Consider the following 27,074-nt stretch of genomic DNA (forward strand, 5'->3'; position numbering starts at 1 on the left):
CAACGCCCCGTCTTCCTTAAACTCTTTTGACTTACCCGCACACTCCCTTATGAGTAGCTTGAGCAAGGGGCAGTCATCCAGTAGCTAAACATAGAAAACAATTCTCCAAAAATGGGATAAAATAGATTGTTCACCTTTTGCTGGATGGAGTGCCCTGAACTCAAAAACGTATAACTGCTGAACTGGTTCGCTACCCCGCTTGCATTAACATGATAACTCCAAACAAATAAATAATCACATAACTCAGCGCAATCATGACACACTACCATTGGAAGCTTGTACTAATGTCTTGCGTACCAGCAGTGTAATTACACTTAAAGTCTTTTGTACCTTTTACTAGGCATTGAGCAACATTTCGATTGATTGGTAAACAGTTTGTGAGTTTTTGTGGGGGAAACAATCGTAAAAACAGCAGGTGGTTGTTGTAACATTCATTTTGTGTCATTAAAAATAACAAATAACACCCCATTTACTAACTTGATTATCCAACTTGTGTTAGTCTAAATGTATTAGTGCAGTGGTCCCCAACCACCGGGCCGCGGCCCGGTACCGGTCCGTGGACCGATTGGTACCGGGCCGCACAAGAAATTTAAAAAAATATATACTTTTTTTTTTTTTTTTAAATTAAATCTACATAAAAAACACAATATAAACATTATATATCAATATAGATCAATACAGTCTGCAGGGATACAGTCTGTAAGCACACATGGTTGTATTTCTTTATGACAAAAAAATAAAATAAAAAAAATAAAAAATAAATAAAAACCATACCCCCCCCCCCCCCCCCCCCCCCCCCCCCCCCCCCCCTCGGTCCATGGGACAAATTGTCAAGCGTTGACCGGTCCGCGCAGCTACAAACAGGTTAGGGACCACTGTATTAGTGTTTGGACCATAAGCAAAACAATGACTTCATTATTGGATGGGAATCATACACAGTACTTATTTGCAAAATTGTATTGATTGCATCAAATGAGAAGCTGAGTTATTTTTCAAAATGCCAAATGTTCATTTATGCTCATGGGATATTTTAATGCTGTAGGAACAGTAATTTTTTTTTTGATTGCTTTAAGTGATTTCGTTGGTACTACTGAAACCGAATAGGTTTATTCTGTCTTCTGATTTAAGACATGTTTAGTTTCTTATTTTCAGGACTGCAGTCTTCACCTGTGACGTCGCAGGTGAAGACTGCAGGTGACAAAACGTGTAAAAGTGAAACAATACCTGACATACCTAAAATCATGTCTGGAAAACAATGGAAAGTAAACTTACCCTTATCAAATCTAATTGCGTTTTGCATTTTATCCTTTAGTTCCACTTCAGAAGTTTTCAGCTGTATCAAAGGCTGACCAGACAAAGGCAGTCATGGCAGGCTGCCCCATTGCTCTGCAGTGTGAGCTGTCAGACCCCAGTGGACAAGTCACAGGGTTCAAAAATGGAACACAGCTCTTATCTCAAAGTGGAATAGACATCCAGTCAAAGGAAAACTTGAGAAATCTAGTTATCTCGTCTGCCAAGGTGGCTGATTCTGGCGTATTTTGTTGTGAGTCGAAGAATGACAACCTCCAGTACACTGTGGAAGTGAAAGGTGATGCTCGGATTTGTAACTTTTAACTGGTTTTGCACTATTAACTACCTGGAACAGAAAGTGTTCATGGTTTCAACCAATCCCACAATATTGTTATTAATTTGATTTACCTTAAATATAGCTTACAGTTTTTCTACTTAATCATTGAAACCTGCGGATACAGTAAGGGACATAAGTCTTTGATTCATGCTGATTTTTATGTTTACAATCTTACAAAGACATAAACAGTCTATATTTTTGGTGCTAAATGTATTGTAGCTGACAGACAGAATGTTGAAGAAAACATAACATTTCAAACAGTCTATTTCCATTCAAACCTCTCCACAACCATAGACAAAACCAAAGTGCTATCAAAGGACCTTAAGGACAAGATTGTAGACCTACACAAGACTAGAATGGGTTACAAGCTTGGTGAGAAAGAGACCACTAAAGATGGAATAATTATTTTCAATGTAAGAAATACAAGGTAACAGTCAGAGCTGGTGCCCGAGTGTGTAATTCAAGAATTTAACTTTGTTCGGTAAGGATGATTGTGAGAAAAGTGAGGGACCAGCCCAGAATTACTACAAACGAATTGGATAGAGATATCAAGGGAGTTGGGACTACAGTCACCAAGAAAAGCTTTAGTAACACACGTTGCTGGAATGGATTGACATCCTGCATTGTACCTTCTTGTTTAAGGTTTGCCAGTGAGCACCTGAATAAATCCAACCAGGCTTGGGATAATGTGATGTAGTCAGATGAGACCATAACTGAGCTCTTTGGAAAAGGTTTATTACAAGTAAGGTCACCAAACTTGAGGAATGGCAGGCGCCAATTGACAGCAGCAGGAGATTTTATCTTGGAAAAAAATGCCATGACATTACCACTTCTAGAATTACAGTGAGGGAATGATATATAAAAAATGAATAGTTGATCTGAATAGTTGGTCTATTTGAATAGATCATCAAGTTTATGGTAGATTTATTTTAAGAGAGACAATCAATTTAATATTATATGTTATTATGTGGCAGCACGGTGGAACAGAGGTTAGTGCTGGTGCCTCACAATAAGAAGGTCCTGGGTTGGAGTTTGCATGTTGTCCCCAGTTACTACGGCTTCCTCCATGCACCTGGGTGTAGGTTGATTAGCAACACTAAATCAGCCTTAGTGTGTGAATGTGAGTGTGAATGTCGTCTATCTGTGTTGGCTCTGCGATGAGGTGGCATCTTATCCAAGGTGCAGCAACCCCGTGACCCTGAGAGGGACAAGCGGTAGAAAATGGATGGATGTTATTCCCTTGGGGAGACTGGCTCAGGCACTTCAGTTTCTTCATGAGCCATTCTTTTGTTGCCTTGGTTATGTTTTAAGTCACTGTCATGCTGGAAGTCAGATTCTTGACCAAGCCTCGGTGTTCTCTCTAAAGCCAGGAGATTCTAGGTACAGGTCTGTGCATTTAACAGAGAGAGGCAGATGTTCTAAGTGTTTTATTCATGATTTATTTGAATATTACTTTGACTGTTTTTTGTTTTTTATTGAATTAATTACATAGAAACAAAAATGAAAATGGCAAAGATACAAATGACCATCCCTAAAGCGGAATGTTGATATCCACATGTTTAACGAGGATATAGTACTATTGGTGTCTAGCCGTGCACGAGAAAATCTATTCACATCTGAATTGCGATCCTTATTCATCTGGATTCTAAATAGAATAATTATTTTCCAAAATTGATTAAAAAAATACATTTTGAAATAGATGTTTTTAGGCCGTCTCCATGCGACCAGAAGGAGCTTTTCTAACCTCTTTTGTAAAAGTATCATTATAATTATTATACCAAATATTACATTTCAAAAAACGTCTCGAATCGAGAATCGAGAGTTGATTCTGAATTTAATCGTCATCCCAGGAATCTGAATCGGATCGAATCGTTAGGTTCCCAAAAATTCACATCACTGTTGGTGTTATATTCAGAAAGCCTTCTTCGTGTCATTGGCTGTTTCTTGTGTCAAATTTCAAACGGTTCTGTCCATTTTCACGCTCAACATCTTATTGGAAACTATGTTACCTACGGTTTTCTTGGTGACTTCCTTAAGATCATTAACCAGCTCCTCTCGTGTAATTCTCACTATACTCGGAACCATGCTTATAACACAAAGTACGTCTTTCAATTCTGAATTACAGTATTACTCTTTTGTTTATCAAGCTTTGTGTTGCTAGCCTTGTAGCCCATTAAGGTTTTGTGCAGGTCTACAGGTCACGTCTTTAAGGTGTTTTGTCAACTCTGCTTAGCAACGATTGCTATTGCCAACAACTACTAATACTAATGATGGCAGACTTTGACTAGATTTAGGATTTGGAACCTATTCTTTTTGAGCCTGAATATACGGAGAATGAGCTACCGGCTTCAGAAGCTGTTTGCTAAACCGATACAGCTATGGTGATAACACTAAACTATCATGTAGCACTATTTCAAGTGAACGTTAAAGGTGACACGTTTTTTTTGTGTGATCTTCAAATAGAATTTCATCGAGATAGATGTGCCATGCATCTGTTGTTCTTACCACACGGGTTGGAAAAACTTGGACAATAAGCTTAGCTGACTTTATCCTGACTTTTCTCTGAGAATTTTGCTCTTGTGCCCCCATCTTCTCTCTTGTATCAACGCCCAGTCTTCCATAAAGTCTTTTGACTTTCCCGCACACTCCCTTATGGGTAGCTTGTGCAAGGGGCAGTCTTCCAGTAGCTACAAATGGAAAACATCCATCCATCCGTTTTCGGGAAATTATTCAAAAATAGGACACAAAAGATTGTTCACCTTTTGCTGGATGGACTGCCCAGAACCCAAAAAGCATACATCAATGCTGACCTGGTTCGCTACCCTGCTTGTATTAGCATGATAAGTCAAAACAAATAAATAATCATATAACTCAGCGCAATCATGGCACACCACCACTGGGAACTTGTACTAATGTCTTGCGTACCAGCAGTGTAATTACTTACATTGCAACATTTTATTGATTGATTGGTTTACTGTTTGTGGGTTTTCTGGGGGGAAAGCATCTTAAAAACAGCAGTTATTTGCTGTAACATTTCTTTTTTTCTGTCATTAAAAATAAAAAATAACCAAATAGAAATTTACTAATTGATAATCCAATTTATGTTAGTCTAAAATGTATTAGTGTTTGGACCATAAGCAATAAGCAAAGCATTGACTTGGGTGGGAATCTTTATGTACAGTATTTATTTGCATCATTTTCTTGATTGCATCAAATGAGAAGTTTTCAAAATGCCAAATGTTCAATTATGTGCATGGGGATATTTTATTGATATAAGTTTATATATTTTTTTTTTTCTTGAATGCTTTAAATGGGAACTTTTTTTTGGAATTTTGCCTATCGTTCACAATCATGATAATGATTGTGGTGATGGATGTGATTTATTTACTTTTTGCATTTTATATATTAAAATAGTGCGATCAAAAAAGCCCTTAAAAAAACATCCAAACACCTCCATTGAGGTTTTTTAATACATGATGTAAGTATATATGTAATGTATTATCAGGCACATTTGTAAAAAAAAATAAAAAATGGTATTTACGTATTTTGATCATTTTGGGCATGCGCATATTAATTTACAACTTTTTATTTTTTTAAATCTTCATCACTGATTACTACTCACTCTAGACTTCATGAAAGCCAACAAACATACTGCAATATGACTTACTGTATTAGGTCTGCTGTCATTAGGATGCCGACTGCTGGGATGTTCATATATTCATATTTAGATGAAGAATGTCTCATAATCCTCACGAAGAAAAGGGGTTGAGGGCGTCTTTTCGTGTCTTCTTTGCCAGTTTTGGTTGTCAAAGTGTACCAACTTGTCAGAATACCTACTTGTTATGATCTATAATAACATTACAGGGAGCAAGGAAGCGAACAAGCAGCAGATGATGTAAAAATTGGCACAGCGCCGCTATAAAAAATAGTTTGTCTGCGTTAGCGCTTGTAATAACAATGTTACTAATAGTAAATGGGTTATACTTGTATAGCGCTTTTCTACCTTCAAGGTACTCAAAGCGCTTTGACACATTCACCCATTCCCACACACTGATGGCGGGAGCTGCCTTGCAAGGCCCTAACCACGACCCATCAGGAGCAAGGGTGAAGTGTCTTGCTCAAGGACACAACGGACGTGACGGTGTTAGTAGACGGTGGGGATTGAACCAGGAACACTCAGGTTGCTGGCACGTCGTCCCTAATACTTGGTTAATATTCAAATCACGAAATGTGAAGAAGTATTGTTGGCTGTTTGTGAATGGATATTTATTGGATTTTATGCTCACATTGGCTCCGCTATAAGCTGACTTTTATTTACAAGTTGGAATGCGTAAGAAAAACAATCTGTGTCTTTCATAATGATTGCGAACGATAGGCAAAATTCCAAAAAAAGTGCAGTTCCTTTTTAATTGATTTAGTTGATACAAGTTAAACCGAAAATGTTTATTCTGTCTTCTTATTCAATATAGTTTTAGTTTCTTATTTCAGCATGTAAAGGTGAAACAATACTTGACATACCTAAAAGCATGTCTGGAAAAAAAATGAAAGCTAAAAACACCCTTTTCAAATCTAACTGCGTTTTGCATTCCGTCCTTTAGTTCCACTTCAGAAGTTTTCAGCTGTATCAGAGGCTGATCAGACAAAGACAGTCATGGCAGGCTGCCCCATTTCTCTGCAGTGTGAGCTTTCAGACCCCAGTGGACAAGTCACATGGTTCAAAGATGGATCACGGATCCTACCTCAAAGTGGAATAGACATCCAGTCAAAGGAAAACTTGAGAAGTCTAGTTATTCCATCTGCCAAGATGGCTGATTCTGGCGTATACCGTTGTGAGTCGAAGGATGACGACATCCAGTTCACTGTGGAAGTAAAAGGTGATGCTCGGAACTTTAACTGGCCTTGCACTGTTAACTACCTGGAACAGAACGTGTGCATGTGTTCAACCGAACTCACGACATTGTCAATTCATTTTCTTCTACCAAAGTATTGCTTACAGTTTCTATACTTTAACCCAGGGGTGCTCACACTTTTTCTGCAGGCGAGCTACTTTTCAATTGATCAAGTCGTGGGGATCTACCTCATTCATATATATAATTCATATTTACTTATTTAAGAAATATATGTTTTGTTAACAAGTTAAAGGTGTTTAATGATAATGCAAGCATGTTTAACACATATAGTTAACATTGTTAATAAATTAAAGGTGTTTAATGATAATACAAGAATGTTTAATACATATAGTTAATATTGTTAACATATTAAAGGTGTTTAAAGATAATGCAAGCATGTTTAACACATATACTTAATATTGTTAACAAGTTAAAGGTGTTTAATGATAACACAAGCATGCTTAACACATATAGTTAATATTATTAACAAGTTAAAGGTGTTTAAAGATAATACAAGCATGTTTAACACATACAGTTAATATTGTTAACAAGTTAAAGGTGTTTAATGATAATACAAGTATGTTTAACACATATAGATTACTTTCTTTCATGAAGACAAGAATATAAGTTGGTGTATTACCTGGTTCTGATTACTTGCATTGATAGGAATCAGACAGTGGTGCTGATAACGTCCACATTGTCAAATGGAGGAGAAAAAAAGTCCTCCTTTCTGTCCAATACCACATGAAAGTGGTTGGTTTTTGTCATCTTATTTGTCCAGCTTCCATACTCCTTTGTATACACTTTACAAGAAATACATTGGCGGCAAACTCCGTAGCTTGCTAGCTTGTGCACGCCAGCTTTCTGAGACTCTTAGCACAGGCAGGATGAAGCAGAGCTTTTATTGTGAAGGCAGGAACTGTGCAGTTGGTCTTCGGAGTTTTGACGACAGGTACGGCGCCAGAATCTGTTGAAATAAAAAGTGTTTCTCGCCTTCCTGTCTGTAGCCTGCGTCATCTCAGAAGACCCTCGGGTGCCGTGAATGTCAACCAAGTGACGAAAGTGACGTCATAGTGAAGATTTATGATCGCTCATTTTTAGGACTATTTTTTTAATGCCTGGCTGGCGAACGACTGACACAGCCTCCGCGATCGACGTAATGAGCACCCCTGCTTTAACCATTGAAACCTACAATGCAGAATCCCACTACTTGCATTGTTAACCGCTTCTTGTTAACAGTTTTGTACAATTTAAACACAGGCACAGAAAATGGAAAGGTGTGTGTGTGTGTTCTTGTCTCATAAGAAAAGTGAACGATGGGCACAATTTTTTTTTTTTTAAAGTGCCGTTCCCCTCTAATGCTTTGGTTCTGGATTTGTCTCTGTTGGCATGTTTATGTGGAGGGTGTAAAATAATGATTTCCCCCTTTGCATATAAAATGTATTATTTATCTTTGGGATCCTGGAATTGTGATTCCATTTTGACAGCAGTGACATTTCTTTAAAAAAAAAACTAAACAGAAAAAAAACATCTTCGTCTGCATATTGTGACAAAACGTCAAATCTTGCTGCTGACTTTCTTTTTTGTCTACCTGTAAATCAAGGAGTAGTCATGTTATCAGCCATCTTTTTTAAACATATGGAAAAAAAAACTTATCAGGAACATTATGTCTGTTTTGGTTAGAGTCCTTCTTTTGGTTGCTTGCAGCCAGTGTACTTTTACCTGTGGTTAACACATACCCAGCCGTTCAAAAGTTTGGGGTCACATTGAAATGTCCTTATTTTTGAAGGAAAAGCACTGTACTTTTCAATGAAGATAACTTTAAACTAGTCTTAACTTTAAAGAAATACACTCTATACATTGCTAATGTGGTAAATGACTATTCTAGCTGCAAATGTCTGGTTTTTGGTGCAATATCTACATAGGTGTATAGAGGCCCATTTCCAGCAACTATCACTCCAGTGTTCTAATGGTACAATGTGCTCATTGGCTAAGAAGGCTAATTGATGATTAGAAAACCCTTGTGCAATCATGTTCACACATCTGAAAACAGTTTAGCTCGTTACAGAAGCTACAAAACTGACCTTCCTTTGAGCAGATTGAGTTTCTGGAGCATCACATTTGTGGGGTCAATTAAACGCTCAAAATGGCCAGAAAAAGAGAACTTTCATCTGAAACTCGACAGTCTATTCTTGTTCTTAGAAATGAAGGCTATTCCACAAAATTGTTTGGGTGACCCCAAACTTTTGAACGGTAGTGTACATTTGACTCCTGCACACCTGTCAAGTCAATTACTGATTGCATGGTTTGTATTGGTGCTCTCAGTTGCTTACTGCTGTTTCTTGAAATCTTTTGGAATTACATGGATACTCAATACTCATATTTCTATGTATTAAGACTCTTTTTTCTTGCAATATCTTAACTCTATAGCTCTTCCCACAAAGTTCTCAGAGGTCAAAGAGGCAGAAAGGAACAAGACGTTTCAAGAAGGCAATGCCATTATCCTCAGCTGCGAGCTTGCTCAGGATTCTGTTGCTAACGTTGACTGGTACAAGGATGGGATCAAACTACAACCACAAGATAATCTGGAGATCCAGACAGAGGGTCGAAGACGAACACTTTTCATCCCTTCAGCTGAAAACACACAAAGTGGTGTTTACCACTGTGCAACAGCGAATGACACCGTCACATTCAAAGTGGATGTAAAAGGTGATCAGTTTCTTTCTTGACATCTTTGTGTTACCACACACATCTTCATCCAAGGTAAGACTTTCCGGAGGTTGTACTGTCAACTCAATTGTTCTCTTCCCTTAGGCCGATTGCCACAAATTAAGCCCGTGCCGCAATCAGAAAAACACAGAATGGTTGCGGTTGGTTGTCCAATCATTCTCCAATGTGAGGTATTGGATCCTGCTGCCCAGGTTTCCTGGTTTAAAAATGATACAGAACTTTTTTGCAAAACGGGTCTTGACATGAAAAGAGGTGACAGCCTCAGAAAATTAATAATCCATTCAGCTAAGATGTCAGACATGGGCCTCTACAGCTGTAAACTCGCTGACGATGTCGTTACATTCCACGTGGACATCCAAGGTGATTTCTTTGTTTTTAGGTTTGAGAAGTATAATGTACCTAACGGTGTATACTTATTAATAATCCCTTACCATATGATTAATTTTGCTCAAAATCTTTTCCACCTACTAGCTGCTCCTGTAAAATTTGCAGCCATTCCAGAAAAAGAAAAAAACAAATTAGTAGAGGCAGACTGCCCAGTTAGGATGCAGTGTGAAGTCTCAGAGCCAACTGCCCAGGTCCAGTGGCACAAGGATGGAGAAGACCTGTCTCCAAAGAGTGATTATGAACGCCATAAAGAAGAAAAATCGAGAGCGTTGGTTATTAAAGCCGCAGAAGTCAGACATGCTGGGGTTTACTGCTGTGATTCTGCAGATGACCACATAGAATTCAAGGTGGATGTCGCAGGTGATTTATGTATTTTTAAAATCATTAACCTTTTCTTTAATTTTTTACACCTTAAACAACTTAGATCACTAGAGATGAATGAATTACTCCTTGTGGACACGTGAAGAACCCTGTGAGATATTTATTTTTCCAAGCTAAATCATCAGCAAATACAGGAATACATTAACATTTCAAATGTAGCCCATTAGTTATTCTAAACCCAAAGGTCACAAACCAGATGGTAAAAGAACATTTTAGTTATAATAACCCTGCTATCAAGTTAAAACCCCTTACACCTATTACATTATGTCCTAGAATGGAAAATGTGGAGTGTCCTTGTTTTTTTCACTCGTATTGCCTGAAGTTTGGTTTGGTTTGATCTAACTGTTGTCATAAACCCTGGTTTTAACTCAAAATCTCAGAAAAAAAGGATTGCATGCTATCTGAACTGCATCAAACAGCAAAAAACCTGAGCATAATGATGCAATTTAGTCAGTTGGTTCTGGTAATATTTTGTAATGTGAGTGTAATGTACTAGAAAAATAGGATTATTTGAAATAGGTAATAGCTGGTAAATATTTCATAGTAAATGCATTGATCTGATGACATTACTTAGGGCAGGGGTCACCAACCTTTTTGAAACCAAGAGCTAATTTTTGGGTACTGATTAATGCGAAGGGCTACCAGTTTGATACACACTTAAATAAATTGCCAGAAATAGCCAATTTGCTCAATTTACCTTTAACTCTATGTTATTATTAATAATTAATGATATTTACACTTAATTGAACGGTTTAAAAGAGGAGAAAACACGAAAAAAAATTACAATTAAATTTTGAAACATAGTTTATCTTCAATTTCAACTCTCTAAAATTCAAAATTCAACCGAAAAAAAGAAGAGAAAAACAAGCTAATTCGAAACTTTTTGAAAAAATTTAAAAAATAATTTATGGAACATCATTAGTAATTTTTCCTGATTAAGATTAATTTTAGAATTGTGATGACATGTTTTAAATAGGTTAAAATCCAATCTGCACTTTGTTAGAATATATAACAAATTGGACCAAGCTATATTTCTAACAAAGACAAATCATTATTTCTTCTAGATTTTCCAAAACAAAAATTTTAAAAGAAATTCAAAAGACTTTGAAATACGATTTAAATTTGATTCTACAGATTTTCTAGATTTGCCAGAATATTTTTTTTGAATTTTAATCATAATAAGTTTGAAGAAATATTTCACAAATATTCCTCATCGAAAAAACAGAAGTTAAAATGAAGAATTAAATTAAAATGTATTTATTATTTTTTACAATAAAAAAAAATAAAATACTTGAACATTGATTTAAATTGTCAGGAAAGAAGAGGAAGGAAATTAAAAGGTAAATAGGTATATGTGTTTAAAAACCCTAAAATAATTTTTAAGGCTGGATTTTTTTCTCTAAAATTGTCTTTCTGAAAGTTATAAGGAGCAAAGTAAAAAAATAATGAATTTATTTAAACAAGTGAAGACCAAGTCTTTAAAATATTTTCTTGGATTTTCAAATTCTATTTGAGTTTTGTCTCTCTTAGAATTAAAAATGTCGGGCAAAGCGAGACCAGCTTGCTAGTAAATAAATACAATTTAAAAAATAGAGGCAGCTCACTGGTAAGTGCTGCTATTTGAGCTATTTTTAGAACAGGCCAGCGGGCTACTCATCTGGTCCTTACGGGCTACCTGGTGCCCGCGGGCACCGCGTTGGTGACCCCTGACTTAGGGCATATTTCTGCAAATTATTATGCTTTTCGTTCTGATATAATAGTGAGAACAAGCATTGACAAGATGCTGGCTGATGCAGATCTCGAGCTGCAAAACGTATTAATTTAATGTTGAATGAACTGAAATTCTTGAAGCATTGATTTGATTCTCAGCTTTCCCGGAAGTTAAGGCAAGGGAGTCTGTTGAAGCAGGCAAACCAGACACAACCTATTGTATTGAAGCAGGCAACCCAGACACAACCCATTGTGAGGTCTCAGACTCTATGGGCAAGAATTGCTTGTGTAAGGATGGAAACAATCTCTTTACGCAATCAGGAACAAAGATCAATTCAGAAGGCTGTACAACGACACCTGATGTGGACTCAGCAGTCTCTTCATTGTCTGGGGTGAACAGTCGTACAACTGATGATGAGTCACATTCCGACGGTTGCAATACGCAGGTGGAAGGTGATAAGCTTAGTTTTTCTTGTCACGACCTCTAATACCCGCAAAAGTGTAATCATACGTCAAAACGCTCTAATACATCACATGTATCACCCTTCTCACTATGCTTCAAATGTCATTAACATTCATTTCTAATTTTTTGTGGAGTGGTAATACAGAGAATGAAACAATCTTGAAGTCTGCATGGCTGTTACAGTGAATATGCGCTTCAAGAAAGAGTCGGTCTGTCGAGTGTAAACATTTGTTATGTCCCTACTCTGCAGCACCACCGGTGACATTTGCAAACATCCCAGAGGAGGAGCTTTTCAAGAGCACTGTGGAAAAATCCCGACTCGATCTGTCATGCCAAGTTTCACAGGTTGATGGAGTTGTCAAGTGGTACAAAGATGGAGCTGAAATCCACTCAAACGACAATATAACAATGCAAGCAGAAGGCACCCAAAGAAATCTCTCAATCCTTTCAGCCCGACTCTCTGACTCGGGCACGTACACATGTCGCGCAGGAGATAACACAATAATGTTTAAGGTGAACATACGAGGTAAGTGAAGACCTTTTGTGAACCTAATTTGCAAGATGCGAAAATTATGAGTACGTAAAATGTACAGAACAGCCAGTTGACTGAGTGCGCATTTCCTATCAATCTCTCACAGAACCTCCGGTAATGATAATTTACCCTAAGGAAGATGTCCACCTTGACCGCCATGTACCTGAGGAAATTATTCTCAGCTGTGAACTCTCGCGTTCAAATGGCATAGTGAGCTGGTACAAAGATGGCCAAAAGCTCCAGGACAGCGAGAACATTAAGCTAAAGATAGAAGGTCCTTATAGACGACTGAAGATTCTGACTAGTGGAGTCGAGGATTCTGGAGAATACGTCTGCGATACAGCGGATGATTCAATATTCTTTAACCTCGGTATTACAGGTACGAACCATGACATTGCATGTTGTGCATGCATTGTTTTAATGTTGTACTGTATGTAAAACCTGCTCAGTGGCCTTGTGGTTAGAGCAGTGGTTCTCAAACTTTTTTTGTCATCCCCCACTTTGGACAAGGGGGAGTTTTCAAGCCCCACCTGCCCCCATCGCCCCAACAGAACGCTAATGCCAAGCTTAAAATTTTCAAATTTATTGAACATCAAGTAACAATAAGTTGTATACATTCAAAGTCAATAACATAAAATAACATCAAGTTCAATAATAAATAAAATAACTGCATCTGTGGTATAACTTGCATCAAGTTGAATATCAAATAAAATAACTTGCATCAAGTTCAATAATAAATAAAACAAAAGTGTTATAACTTGCATCAAGTTCAATAATACATCAAAAAAAGTGTTATAACTTGCATCAAGTTCAATAATAAATCAAAAAAAGTGTTATAACTTGCATCAAGTTCAATAATAAATCAAATAAACGTGTTATAACTTGCATCAAGTTCAATAATAAATCAAATAACTTGCATCAAGTTCAATCATAAATAAAACAAGTGTTATAACTTGCATCAAGTTCAATAATAAATCAAAAAAGTGTTATAACTTGCATCAAGTTCAATAATAAATAAATAAAAGTGTTATAACTTGCATCAAGTTTAATAATAAATCAAATAAAAGTGTTATAACTTGCATCAAGTTCAATAATAAATCAAATAACTTGCATCAAGTTCAATAATAAATAAAAATAAAAGTGCCACTTTGCAATCTTTGCAAAAAAAAAAAAGGAGGAGCTATGCGTTTGGCAAGACAGGGCAAGTGAACATGAGTTTTACAGTACTCCAGCATTAGTGGCTGCAATGAGTCTGTTTTGCACTGCACAGCTTTTCAAATCGGGGTTGCAGGCTTGACACTGCCACTGTTAAAACCTCATTGAGTTCGGGGCTGAGCTGCCTTGACGCGAGTGCTTCCCGCTGAATGACACAGTGTGTCCAATGCGCATTTGGCGCAACCCTCTTTATTAGAGCCTGCAGCCCGTTTCTTGACTTTGCCATGGTCTGTGCGCCATCAGAGCAAAAGCCCACACAGTTTTCCCATTTAAGGTCGTGTTCTTTGAGGAAACTGTCCATTATCTCGAACAGCTCATCAGCAGTGGCTCTATTTTTTATGTATTTGCAAAACAGCAAATCCTCGCACAGTGACTCGCCATTCACAAAGCTTCCGCTTAGCCCCGCCCCTATTAGTTACTGTTGCTATGTCTGTCAAACTTTCGCTCCTACCTAGAAATTTAAAGCCTACAGGAAAAATAAGTAATTTACATTTATTTATATAGCGGATTTCACAGACAAAATCACAAAGTGATTTACAGTGTGTATAGAAAATGAAAGCATAGTAAAAATAAAAAATCTAAGAATATAATAAAAAATAAAAAAAACATTTAAGTTAAATTTCCTCCCGTTCCTCGCGCCCCACCTGTCATGTCTCTATTCCCCACCAGTGGGGCGCGCCCCACACTTTGAGAAACGCTGGGTTAGAGTGTCCGCCCTGAGATCGGTAGGTCGTGAGTTCAAACCCCGGCCGAGTCATACCAAAGACTATAAAAATGGGACGTCCCTGCTTGGCACTCAGCATCATGGGTTGGAATTGGGGGTTAAATCACCAAAATAATTCCCGAGCGCGGCCAGCGCTGCTGCTCCCCTCACCTCCCAGGGTGTTGAATAAGGGAATGGGTCAAACGCAGAGAGTAAATTTCACCACACCTAGTGTGTGTGACTATCAGTGGTACTTTAACTTTAAATGCAAGTTTTAAAAGAGAGATTTGGCATATAAAACTATATGGATCTTGATAGGCTTCACGCAATGTGATGTTATTTCTTTACACCACCACAGATACAATAAAAATACAATTCAGTCCTAGATGCCCTAACGTTACCAATAAATAATATCTAAAATCCTTCCATATGATGCATAAAAAAACTGCATTTGATGATGTAGTATGTGGTGAGTGATGAGTAGAATGAACAAAGAAGAATGGGATAATCAGCCTACGGTATACTGTGTTTATTGATTGTATACAGGCCCTACGATGTAATAATTGTAACAAAACATGCAGAGCGTACTGTACATATCTTAACCTATAACTATCTTATTCTTTCACTCCAATGCAATTATGCATGCTGTGTAAGGAAATCAAAAAAGTAAACATTGATTGCATTCAATAATTTGCTTACTCTACAAAGGATAAACCCATGCCACACAGCACTCGTTTTAGTAATTCATGTCTTCATATAGATTAAGATTAAAGATTAAAGTACCAATGATTGTCACACACACACTAGATGTGGTGAAATTTGTCCTCTGCATTTGTCCCATCCCCTTGGGGAGCAGTGGGCAGCAGCGGCGCTGCGCCCGGGAATCATTTTGGTGATTTAACCCCCAACTCCAACCCTTTGTTGCTGAGTGCCAAGCAGGGAGGTTATGGGTCCCATTTTTATAGTCTTTGGTATGACTCGGCTGGGATTTGAACTCCAACCTACCGATCTCAGGGCGGACACTCTAACCACTAGGCCACTGAGATGGATAGTTTGTATCAGGGGTCTCCAACATGTTACCCGTACTCGTAAGCTACCAGAAGCTAAAATAATGTTTACATAAGATCTTAGTATTTTATTATGCTTTCATTTATTGACAAATTCCAGATCCATTAACTGTAGTCAAACGATACTGACAGATAACAGTACATGTCATATTAACTGTAATCTGAATAGAAAACTTGTAGCAGTGGCACTAATGGAGTAATGTCTATTTCTAGAACCTCCAGTACGGATTGTGTCGCCAAGTCAGTCTCAAATGGAACTGTGCCAACAAACGTCAGAGAGGATGGTTCTGAGCTGTGAGATCTCACGACCGCATGCAGTGGTCCGTTGGTATCGAGACGGACTTGAAGTAGAGGAGAGTGACAACCTCATACTAGAGGTGGATGGAGTCTACAGAAGGCTTATTATACCTGAAACAACTATTAAAGATTCTGCAGAATATGTATGTGACACGATAGATGACTCCATGACATTCTTTGTAAATATAGCTGGTAAGGAAGTTAGAAAGCTGTGACAGGAAACGTGTCAGTGTGTAACCGTGTCTCACAACACTTTTTGACATTTACAGAGCCTCCTGTCCGCTTTGTTCGACCACGAAAGACATTGAGCAGGCTTGAAAAAGTGGTTGGAGAAACCTTGGTTTTGGACTGTGAAGTATCCAGACCAAATGCTGTAGTTTTCTGGAAGAAGAATGGAGAAGAAGTGGAAGGTCTAGCAACTGTCACCATAGTTGAAGATGGTGTATTGCGTCAATTAACGGTTCACTCACTAACACTAGAAGATGCAGGAATATATGTCTGTGATGCAAAAGATGATGTGATGGATTTCCATGTAAAGGTGCAAGGTAGGTCATATGAAGATTTAAACCTAAGAGTTAGCCTGAACGGTTACATCATGTTTGGATGTGCATTGTTGACTTGTTTCTGTAAGAAACAGGATCTTTTATTTATTTTTTAACGTTTGGCTTTGTCTTTTCTTGTTCGTTTTCAGATTTGCCCATAAGAATTATTGGAAAAACAGAAGCAAAAACCGAAAAGCAATTCTTAGTGTCTGATGACATTATTCTAGTATGTGAACTATCCAGGGCAAACGCATCTGTCCGCTGGTACAAAAATGATCAGCCAATTGATGACAGTGAGCAATACTGTAGTGAAGAGCAGGGTGTTTTCCGTTCATTGGTAGTCCTAAACGCCTCGCTCGAGGATTCAGGAGAGTACACGTGTGATGCACTGGATGACAAACTGGTGTTCCATATCACTGTTGCAGGTATTTGTGTTGATGATTAGGATTGCAAAAATGTTTCGTTGAGCAGAAATAAATTGATTGACTATCTGTTTTTGTTTAGAGCCTCCAGCTAGGATCGTCGGAAATTCGGGCCACCCAGAGCATCATATATTACTTACAGGAGAAGAACTTATTTTAGAGTGTGAGGTGTCTCGGCCCAACGCCACTGTTCAGTGGCTATGGAATGACAAGATATTGAAACCAAACACTCGTGTCAAAATTTACAGCCATGACGTCATGAGGAAGCTCGTTCTCTCTGGTCTTGAGCCATCAGACTCTGGAAAATATGTTTGTGATACCACAGATGACAAACTGATCACAATTGTTAAGGTCCAAGGTAAGTATAATATATTTGCACATATCATAATAGAAACTAGAAAAGCACTCGGAAAGCGCAGACCTCTGCCAGACCTTACCTTCCAATAGTCAAAAAGTCTTGAATCTAGATTGTGATCCGACTCACCCCCAAAATGTAATGACTTGTTTGTATTTTTTTAAATTTATTACATGTCTTGAAACTTTTTGAGCTATTTATACCAAAATTAAAGATACGGAGTGAAGACTGTCTTTGTCTCTGTGGGTGGAGGCGGTGCCGCTAGCACACAATTGAAGAAGTTGAGGGTTGTAACATAAACATAACGTACCCATGGCCGTAACTACCATTGAGGACAGCGAGGTCATGTCCTCTGTATTCATCCCCTTGCTTTGCAAAGGAGGAGGTCTTGGGTTCCAATCCTGGTCGTGGAAGAAATGTTGGTATGGTTTTTAAATTTATGTTTTAATGATGTTAAAATGATTTAATATGCTGAGCTTCAGCATATCAATAAAATTGTGAACTGTTACAAAATCCTATTGATTTTCAAAGATGTTAGATGATATAAAATGTGATAATTCTACCAATGAAAGCTATTATTGTTTATATGGTGCTGGGATACGCATGATTTCAGCCTTTCAAAGCTTGGACAACCAATTGTTGACCTCGGTATTTGTCAGATCCTAGTTACGGCCCTGAAAGTACCATTGTAGAAATTATCCGAATTAGGCCCAAACTGTAATCAGTTGTTCCTTATCTTATTGTAGACCTTTTCTGAAAGTTTTACAAAGTTTTTTTTTTAATTATGTTGGTAACAAACTAAATAACAGACAAACCAACTGCAACGATCACATAACCGCCTGGCAGGGGTAAAAATAGGTTCATTTTTAATTCGACAAACTGAAATTTAATAATAGCTTTTTATGTTATATTTTTTTCCCCACAGAAGTACCGGTAAAGTTTGTGAATAAAAAGGCAAATAATAAAATCTTTGCCTATGAAAATGAGAGTACAACACTATGCACTGTTGTGAACCAAGACAAAGCTAATGTGCGGTGGCTGAAAGATGGCCAACTACTGAACAAGGACAACATTCACATCTCCAGTGAGGGCAATACCCACAAGCTCACTATTAATCCCCTGCAGCTGTCAGATTCTGGAGACTATGTCTGTGATCTAAGCACAGATGAGATGTATTTTAGTCTTTTTGTCAAAGGTAAGAATTTGACACCCCTAATCAAAATGAGCCCCTGATTCCACAATATATCATTCCTTGATGATAACTGTCACCAAGGTAACTTCTCTGAAATGATATTCTATATCCCCTCACCAGAAATGAAGGTGAAATTTATCCGACCGCTGGAGAACGTCGAGTGTTTGAAAGGCAGTAGCCTCACATTACGATGTGAGATCAATAAGCCAAAAGGAGATGTCCAGTGGCTGAAGGATGGCCAAGAAATCTTGCCAAGTCCTCGTTACAGAATAAGGGCACAAGGTCGAGAGCGAAGTTTTACTGTCCATGAACTATTGGATGAAGATGCTGGTGAATATGCCTGTGAAAGCACAGATGACAGAACCTCAGCTGTTGTCTCGGTTAACAGTAAGTAAATGTCCATCATTCAAGTTTATAGATGAATGTTAATGGGGGGAAAATGAATAGGTCATTCGTCATCTGAGAAATATTTGCCAATTTAAAATGACTGACTGATTGCTTTGCTTTCAGCTCCCCGAGTTGTGGAGTTCATAGGGGAACTTCATAGCGTTACTGTTTGTGAAGGAGAAGATGCAGTATTTAAGTGCATGATTTCACCAGAGGACGTTAAATTGGTGTGGTGCCTGAATGGCAAACAGGTAGCCCTGAATGAGCGCACTGTTGTTTCCAGCAATGGACTATGCCACATGCTCTGTATCCATAACTGCATGGTTTCGGATAGCGGCATAGTGACAGCTGATGCAGAGGGATTGGTATCAAAGGGCGAACTCCAGGTTCAAGGTGAGTGTTCTGTCCATCAACATAATATTGTCGGTAATATAATGCATTAGTCGTCATCACATGTATCCGTGGCTGTTACTATTATTATTTTTTTCCAATTATTGCCTTAATCCCATAATGTGGCAATGTTGAATATTTTGACTTCCATCCAAGAAACATTATACCGGTCATAGTCTTGAGTTTACCACGACATTGTTTAATGGTCATTGTGGCCACTGGTGTGATTTTTTTTGTTGACATCTGCTTAAGTACACTGTCAAAAGCCAGCACTTTTTGGCTAAACCAAGCTTTAACATGTAGCTGAAGCTATGTTAGCCTAGCCTGAAGTTACCTACGGGAGGCGAGCCTTTGAAAACAACTGTTATACAAGATCAGAGGTGGCCAAGTGCGGCCTGCCGGCGTCTTCAGTCTAGCTTGTGAGACGTCACAAGTTTTATAAGACGGTTGGCCCGTGATACATCTCTGAGTTATTTTCAACTGTCTTAAAGGTTATTTATTGTCAACACGCTACCATATTATGGACAACAGTGGTAAATTTGGTCCATGACTGAGTTTTCGCAGATGGTTTGCAGGCATAGCATTAATTTATATCACACAACTATAACACACTACTTGCTTATTGAACTTTGCGGCTATTACACAAAATGTCTAAGTAGTATACAGAATTAAACATTTTACCCATTTAAATCCACTACCAAGCCTCATCGGTAAAATGCAAAACACTCAGCATTTTAGCTGCTTGAAATTTTTGATTGATTTCAAAACTTTAAGGAGGTTGTCACTAGGGATGATGTTTGATAAGGAATTATCGAGTTCGAGCCTATTATCGAATCCTCTTATCGAACCGATTCCTTATCGATTGTCTTATCGAGTCCAGATAGGTTGTTGTATATGGAAAAAAACACACAATATTTGGTTTAACAAAAGCTCACTTTTATTATATAATAAAAAAATAAAATCTAATAAATAAATAAATATTGACTGTTACCCACCTAAAAAAATAAAATAAAATAAATAAATATTGACTGTTGTTACCCAAAGTATATTAAGTGGGATTTTTCAGAGAAACAGATATATACAGTAACACAAAAACAACCTGCCTCTGTGATCACTATAGGTGTATAAATAATAATATAGTGTTAAATAAAATCAGTCCCTTGGGCACAAAACTGAAAATAATACAGCTCTCCAAAAAGTGCACTTCTGCTGCTATTTGACATAACTGTTTGTTATGATGCTTTGACATTTTTGCACTTTATTTCTTTATTGAAAGAAAATTCTATGAAGAGAAAAGTTCTTTTTCAAATGTGGTTACAATGCTAAAAAATGAAAAGTTAAAACTAAAAAAAGAAATACACTTTATTGAGTTAACATTATTTCTTTATAGGGGAAAAAATGTTATGAGCTAGAGAATATGACAACTACACTACCCAGCATGCAACGGGAGTTACGAGCATGCGCGGTAGCCCCGAAAAGTGTTGCATGTTGCCACGCTGTGAAAGTAAACATCAAGAACTCAGCCAACACGCCTCCTCTGCATTATTTATAATTAGACAGACAACACATCTACAGTGTGATTTTGTTTCGTTTACAAGGAAAGAAAAACAAAAGTTAAAAAAAGGGAGATATGTTGTATATATATGTATGTGCTGCGGTTGTTTTAAGAACGTTGCGACAGCTGCCGTAAAGGAGGTGCGTTGCTAGCCTGGTTGCTATGTTTCCGGTTGGTCGTAAAAGTGTTCGTCATGTGTTTTACCCTGCTAAAATCTCTCAGTAAAGTTATTCGATGGATTATAGCTTTTGTTTTGAACTTTATTACACATTGGAGAGCTTTTTCCCGTCCATTGTTTTCCTGCTTTCCCTATCTGCGCCTAATGACTGAGCTACATGACGTCATTTCTTGTGATGTCCCACGGAGCATTTCTGGTCGGGACGGGATTCGAATAAAGAATCAACTCTTTTCCTTTACTATAGTGGTCTCGATAACGGGTATCGGTTCTCAAAAAGGGATTCGAGTTCGAGGACTCGGTTCTTTTCTTATCAAACAACCGGGAAAACCAGTTTCGAGTATCATCCCTAGTTGTCACAGAAGTAAACTTTCCCACACATGTTTATGCTTCAAATTTTAGTGTTGTCAGGGTTTGATTGTTCATAAAAAGTCAGGCTTTTGTCCGCAATGTCCAACAGTCAGAAAGTCGTCCTCTCGTTAATGATGAATTTGTGAGTTTCAGACGAGTCCTTATGGTCCATTTCAGCTTTAACCTTCCTCTTGTGTTAGCTTTCTGTTACAATCTCTTATGTTAACGGGTCGGTTTTGACCCGTGTTTTAAAGGCCTACTGAAACCCACTACTACCGACCACGCAGTCTGATAGTTTATATATCAATGATGAAATCTTAACATTGCAACACATGCCAATACGGCCGGGTTAACTTATAAAGTGCAATTTTAAATTTCCCGGGGAACTTCCGGTTCAAAACGCCTTTGGAGGATTACGTATGCGCGTGGCGTCGCAAGGTCCACGGAAGTGTTTGGACCCTTTTGGACACAATACACAGAGCTCTGTTTTCTTCGACAAAATTCCACAGTATTCTGGACATCTGTGTTGGTGAATCTTTTGCAATTTGTTTAATGAACAATGGAGGCTGCAAAGAAGAACGCTGTAGGTGGGATCGGTGTATGCGGCTGGCTGTAGCAACACAACAAGGAGGACTTTGTTGGATGGCAGACACGCTAGCGGCGAACTCACCTTGACTTCCTACGTCTCCGGGCCGCCGACCGCATCGTCGATCGCTGGAACGCAGGTGAGCACAGGTGTTGATGAGCAGAGGAGGGCTGGCTGGCATAGGTGGAGCGCTAATGTTTTTATCATAGCTCTGACGAGGTCCCGTTGTTAAGTTAGCGTCGTTAGCAACAGCATTGCTAGGCTTCGACAGGCATCGAATACACATTAACCGTGTATTTACATGTCCAGTGTTTGGTTCGGTGTCTCCTGATAGTAGTATTGTTGATCTTCTGTCTATCCTTCCAGTCAGGGATTTATTTATTGTGTTTCTATCTGCATTTGAGACAGATGCTATCAGGTTAGCTCATGCTAAAGAGCTTCGTCGATGTATTGTCGTGGAGATAAAAGTCACTGTTAATGTCCATTTCGCCTTCTCGACTCTCATTTTCAAGAGGATATAGTATCCGAGGTGGTTTAAAATACAAATCCGTGATCCACAATAGAAAAAGGAGAGTGTGGATTCCAATGAGCCAGCTTGTACCTAAGTTACGGTCAGAGCGAAAAAAGATATCTCTTGAACTGCATTCTAGTCCGTCACTCTAACGTTCCTCATCCACGAATCTTTCATCCTCGCTCAAATTAATGGGGTAATCGTCACTTTCTCGCTCCTAATATCTCTCGCTCCATTGTAAACAACGGGGAATTGTGAGCAGCACTACCGCTTGTGATGTCACGCTACTTCCGGTAGGGGCAAGGTTTTTTTTATCAGCGAGCAAAAGTTGCGAACTTTATCGTCGATTTTCTCTACTAAATCCTTTCAGCAAAAATATGGCAATATCGCGAAATGATCAAGTATGACACATAGAATGGATCTGCTATTCCCGTTTAAATAAAAAAAATGCATTTCAGTAGGCCTTTAAATCAGCTGTAAAATACACTAAAACATTTATCTATCATCCAATGTGTTTCTCATCTCTTGGTTACCTTGTTAGGCTTCCTTATCCATGGAAATATTGGTTTTAATATTTTTGGTGTGGGCCATTGGGCGTTTTTTTTGTCAGTGTACCCCTCGATGTCAATTTAAAAAAATGGTAAAATTAACCTCAAGAGAATCGTATAAATAAATAAAAGGTTGTTGTGTTACCTGACTATTACTGAGAGGTATTAGAACATAACTCTTAAATAAATTAGTTTTATTTATGTTTTTATTTTAATAATTGTATCTATCGTAACATCTATGGTGTTACGGGTCAATTTCGACCCATATATGTATATTTACTTCAAGAAAAAGGTTAAAAAGTATTTTTTGCAGCAACAGAACTTCAAGGTCAAACAAACAACAACCAATCAAGCAAATCAAACCAATAGAAATAGATTACTAGTTCCAAAACTAATAAAAAACAAAATCAGAGTAAAAGTCTCTGTGTGCAAGAACTTGCATGTGTATGTGTGTGTGTTTAGATGCATGTGTGGCAAAAAGTGACACTTTTAGTGTGTTCTTTGCAGAGATATTTCTTGCAGTTGAAGCACAATACATTTGTCTTTCTGTCCTTACTGCTTGGGCAGACCTGACACCTCTTACTTTGAGAATCAGGTGGCCTGAGTGGGGTTGTGGCTGTGACTCTTCTGGTTGATGTTGAGGCAGAGCTGGCTGAGGAGGATGCTGGCGCGGATGCTCTTTGTGTTGCTGATGAAGTGGACGGAGTGCTAGGCTAGCTCTGCAGCTGTCTGACCAAGGCTGCAGTGTCTGGGTCTCGGGGCACCCGTACCCTTTGCTCAATGTGTGGCTTGACAAGGGAATTTCCCAGCTCCTCAAGAAACATGCTCCGCTTGTTTTTTTTGGTTGAGTTCCACCCTTGGTGGATGTGGGTCCACAACACAAATGCATTACATGTAGACACATCGAGGATGTTGTAAAACACAACCATTGGCCATCTCCTGGTCATTCGCTGGCAAGTGTAAGTGGCAGTCAGCTTGTTCAGGTTGTCCACTCCTCCTTTTGTTTTTGTCATAGTCGAGGATAATTGTGGGCTGTTTGTCAATTCCTGATGACACAGCTGCATCTTTGTGAAGAGTAGACATAAGTATCACATTCCGTTTTGTTTTTTTTGGACAATATGAGACAACAGTGGCGGTGTCTGTAAAAGCAAACTTTGAGGAAAGCAGAGCTCTGTCCTTCACCTGCAATATTTCAGCAGGCAGCTCAGGTTTATTTTTCTTCACTGTGCCCACCATGGTAAGTTTCCTCCTGATAAGTTCCTGTCCTTCTTCTCACCACCGGTGGCCTCCTCATTAGATGTGTCTGTGTCTTCTGGATGATACTCCACATTGTCTTCCTCCTCAGAAACCTGCTCATCCGTATCACTATGCTGCTCTGTGTCCTCTACCTCATTTTCACCAAAAATATTATCCAGAACTTCTCTTACTGTAAATCTTTTTGTACTGGATAACAAGGTAAAATGAGAATCCCCTAAAGCTCACATGATTGGGAGAGGAGCTGGCTGTCAGTGTGTTCAGTTTTGGCTCTAATTATTGCTTTATAATCTTATTTTTATAACTGGGTCGAAACCGACCCTAACAACACCAAGGTCATAATTTCAACCAGAGCATTTTATAATTAAGTGAAAGAAAAATAAGAAGTTTTATTTTGTTGAAATAAAGGTTCCTGACAAAGTCAAAAAGCCTTGATGCAAAAAATTCAATTTATGTGGTTCTTTTATGCATTTAAAAACTAAAACGGGTTGGTGCCGACCCTAACACAAGACGAAGGTTAAATAACAATATATAAATAGTAAATGTCAGTGTTTATCTCACGCCGACAACACAAACACATCGGCTTTAGCGTTAGCTTGATAGCATTAGCATTCTGTTCACTCGGGCTGAGGCTAAAAACTACACAAATGAAGTGTCACTGACTACTTTTACAACATGTAATAAAGTAAACAGTTAATATTTGATGTTATTTACCTTCGTATATATTTACATATGTGTATATATTTACACATATGTGTATATTAGGGCTGTCAAACGATACAAATATTTAATTGCGATTAATCGCTTTGTCCATAGATAACTCAAAATTAATCGCAAAAAGATATAATTTTTCGTCATTAATATGTGGACTCTAGACAGATATGTGTTTAAGTTTTTAATACCACGACTGGACAATTAATTTGCTTTAATTAAATGTTGTTTTTTGTAAAAAAAACATTATGCTTTTTGAAACAGCTCAACACAAAAAGGATATGAACACGTTTTTTAAAAGAGAGTTAAAAAAATACTTGCAGTAAGTTGGTGTCTTGCAAGATTTTCTATTTTGTAGGAATACAGAATTTGTAGGCCTACTTTACAGTAGGAGCACTTGCATTTAGAGGAGAGGAGCTACATTTTCATGTTTAGATGCACTAATAACATAAAATTTGGATTGTTACGATCATGATTTGATTGTCAAAGATGTTAGGATATATTTTTTTCTACAAACATTTGTATATTAATAAAGGTGTGTACAGTATGTAAAGACATTGCTCTATCATCTCTACATTAATTTCAGTAAAATGTGAAAAAGTTTAGGAGTTCTGTCCTGAGTGTTTAGAACAATGTCCACGACTGCCAATCAGGAACCATTAATACTCCAGCTAGTACAGTATACTTACTGTATGTGATAAATAAGGAGCCTATCAGACAATTTAAAATTGTTGAAAAGGTGCCTTTGATGGCTAGTGCTTAGCAGCTTCTCCTGTTAACCTCAGACTGGTAACTGACAGAGACACGTGGTTTGGCATAGTTGGAGAGTCAGATTCCTGAGAGCTTTCAGCATATGCGCTGTACTTGAATTTGCACCGTACAGTACATTGCTGAATTTGTTTGGTATATATTGTGTTTCACTTTGCCTGGGTGTGGTTTCCGAGTGTGCAGTGTCAAACAGTATCTAATAATGTGACTGATGCAGCTATGAAGTTGTCCATTCTATTTGTTTGCTTTTTTAGAACAACATGTGATGTTCACCAAGAAAATGGCACCACTTACATCCGAGGAAAACAGTGAGGCAACACTCGAGGTGGAGGTGAGCCTAGATTCCAGTGAAGTGCAGTGGATGAGGCAAGGAGTGTTGATCCACCCAGGGCCCAAGTACACCCTGAAACACAAGGGCCCTAAGCACAGCCTTACTATCCACAAACTCGGCAAGTTTGACCAGGGCACCTATAGCTGTGAGACCCTTCATGACCGCACGCAAGCCCAGCTCACAGTGGAACGTGAGTGCGCTCGTGTTCTCACTATGCCGTGTTGTTTGTTTACCGCCGTTGCCGATGGCGCCCCCGTCAGTTTCTTGTAAAGCAAGTTCAATTCAAACTGAGTATGAGTAATTTGAGTGACTGAGGACTGGCGCAGCAACTCATACTGCAACATGATGGCAACGGACAGCTGCCCGCCACTCTGCAGAATTAAACTTTGAGAGCAATGTCACTGTTTTTGTGGATCATAAGAAGCAACAATATTGTCCACTAAAGTAAACCAGCCACATGAGGATTACAAGTACCTTCAAATTATCTTTTTAAATTCATATTTACTAAAAAAAAAATTCTCGCATGTTTCTGTTATTCCTGTGATCTTCTGACCAAAAAAGTTAATTAAGGACTGTTCTTTCATCACTAGTAGGGATGGGAAGGGGAGAGTCAGGACCTTAGGCTGTTCAGGCTGCTGGCACCTCCAATGAATTTGGATCTCCTCTCATTGCTTCTAAATTTACACACTGGCCTTCAAAACTAAGGTTGTTGTCATCGGGTCGCCACAATAAAACTCCTTTTTTTCACGGGGAATCATACTTGCCAACCCTCCCGAATTTTCCGGGAGACTCCCGAATTTCAGTGCCTCTCCCGAAAATCTCCCGGGACAACCATTCTCCTGAAAATATCCCGATTTCCAGCCGGACAACTATATTGGGGGCGTACCTTAAAGGCAATGCCTTTAGCGTCGTCTCTCACCTGAAAAGGAGACTATTATACACTACCGTTCAAAAGTTTGGGGTCACCCAAACAATTTTGTAAAATAGCCTTCATT

General features: G+C 38.4%; 1 protein-coding gene across 1 annotated transcript in view; it reads left to right on the plus strand.

Annotated features, from left to right (window-relative positions):
* The window catches only part of LOC133663730 (obscurin-like protein 1), a 102,340-nt gene that overhangs the window by 45,279 nt on the left and 29,987 nt on the right, over positions 1–27,074 (plus strand). The window contains exons 7-14 of the mRNA XM_062068421.1: positions 12,438–12,713; positions 12,826–13,098; positions 15,918–16,193; positions 16,271–16,546; positions 16,693–16,968; positions 17,048–17,323; positions 19,023–19,292; positions 26,003–26,269. Of these exons, the coding sequence (XP_061924405.1) occupies positions 12,438–12,713; positions 12,826–13,098; positions 15,918–16,193; positions 16,271–16,546; positions 16,693–16,968; positions 17,048–17,323; positions 19,023–19,292; positions 26,003–26,269 (2,190 nt within the window). The remainder of the gene's footprint in view (positions 1–12,437; positions 12,714–12,825; positions 13,099–15,917; positions 16,194–16,270; positions 16,547–16,692; positions 16,969–17,047; positions 17,324–19,022; positions 19,293–26,002; positions 26,270–27,074) is intronic.

This window comes from Entelurus aequoreus, linkage group LG13, assembly GCF_033978785.1.
Source record: "Entelurus aequoreus isolate RoL-2023_Sb linkage group LG13, RoL_Eaeq_v1.1, whole genome shotgun sequence".
Lineage (NCBI taxonomy): Eukaryota > Metazoa > Chordata > Actinopteri > Syngnathiformes > Syngnathidae > Entelurus > Entelurus aequoreus.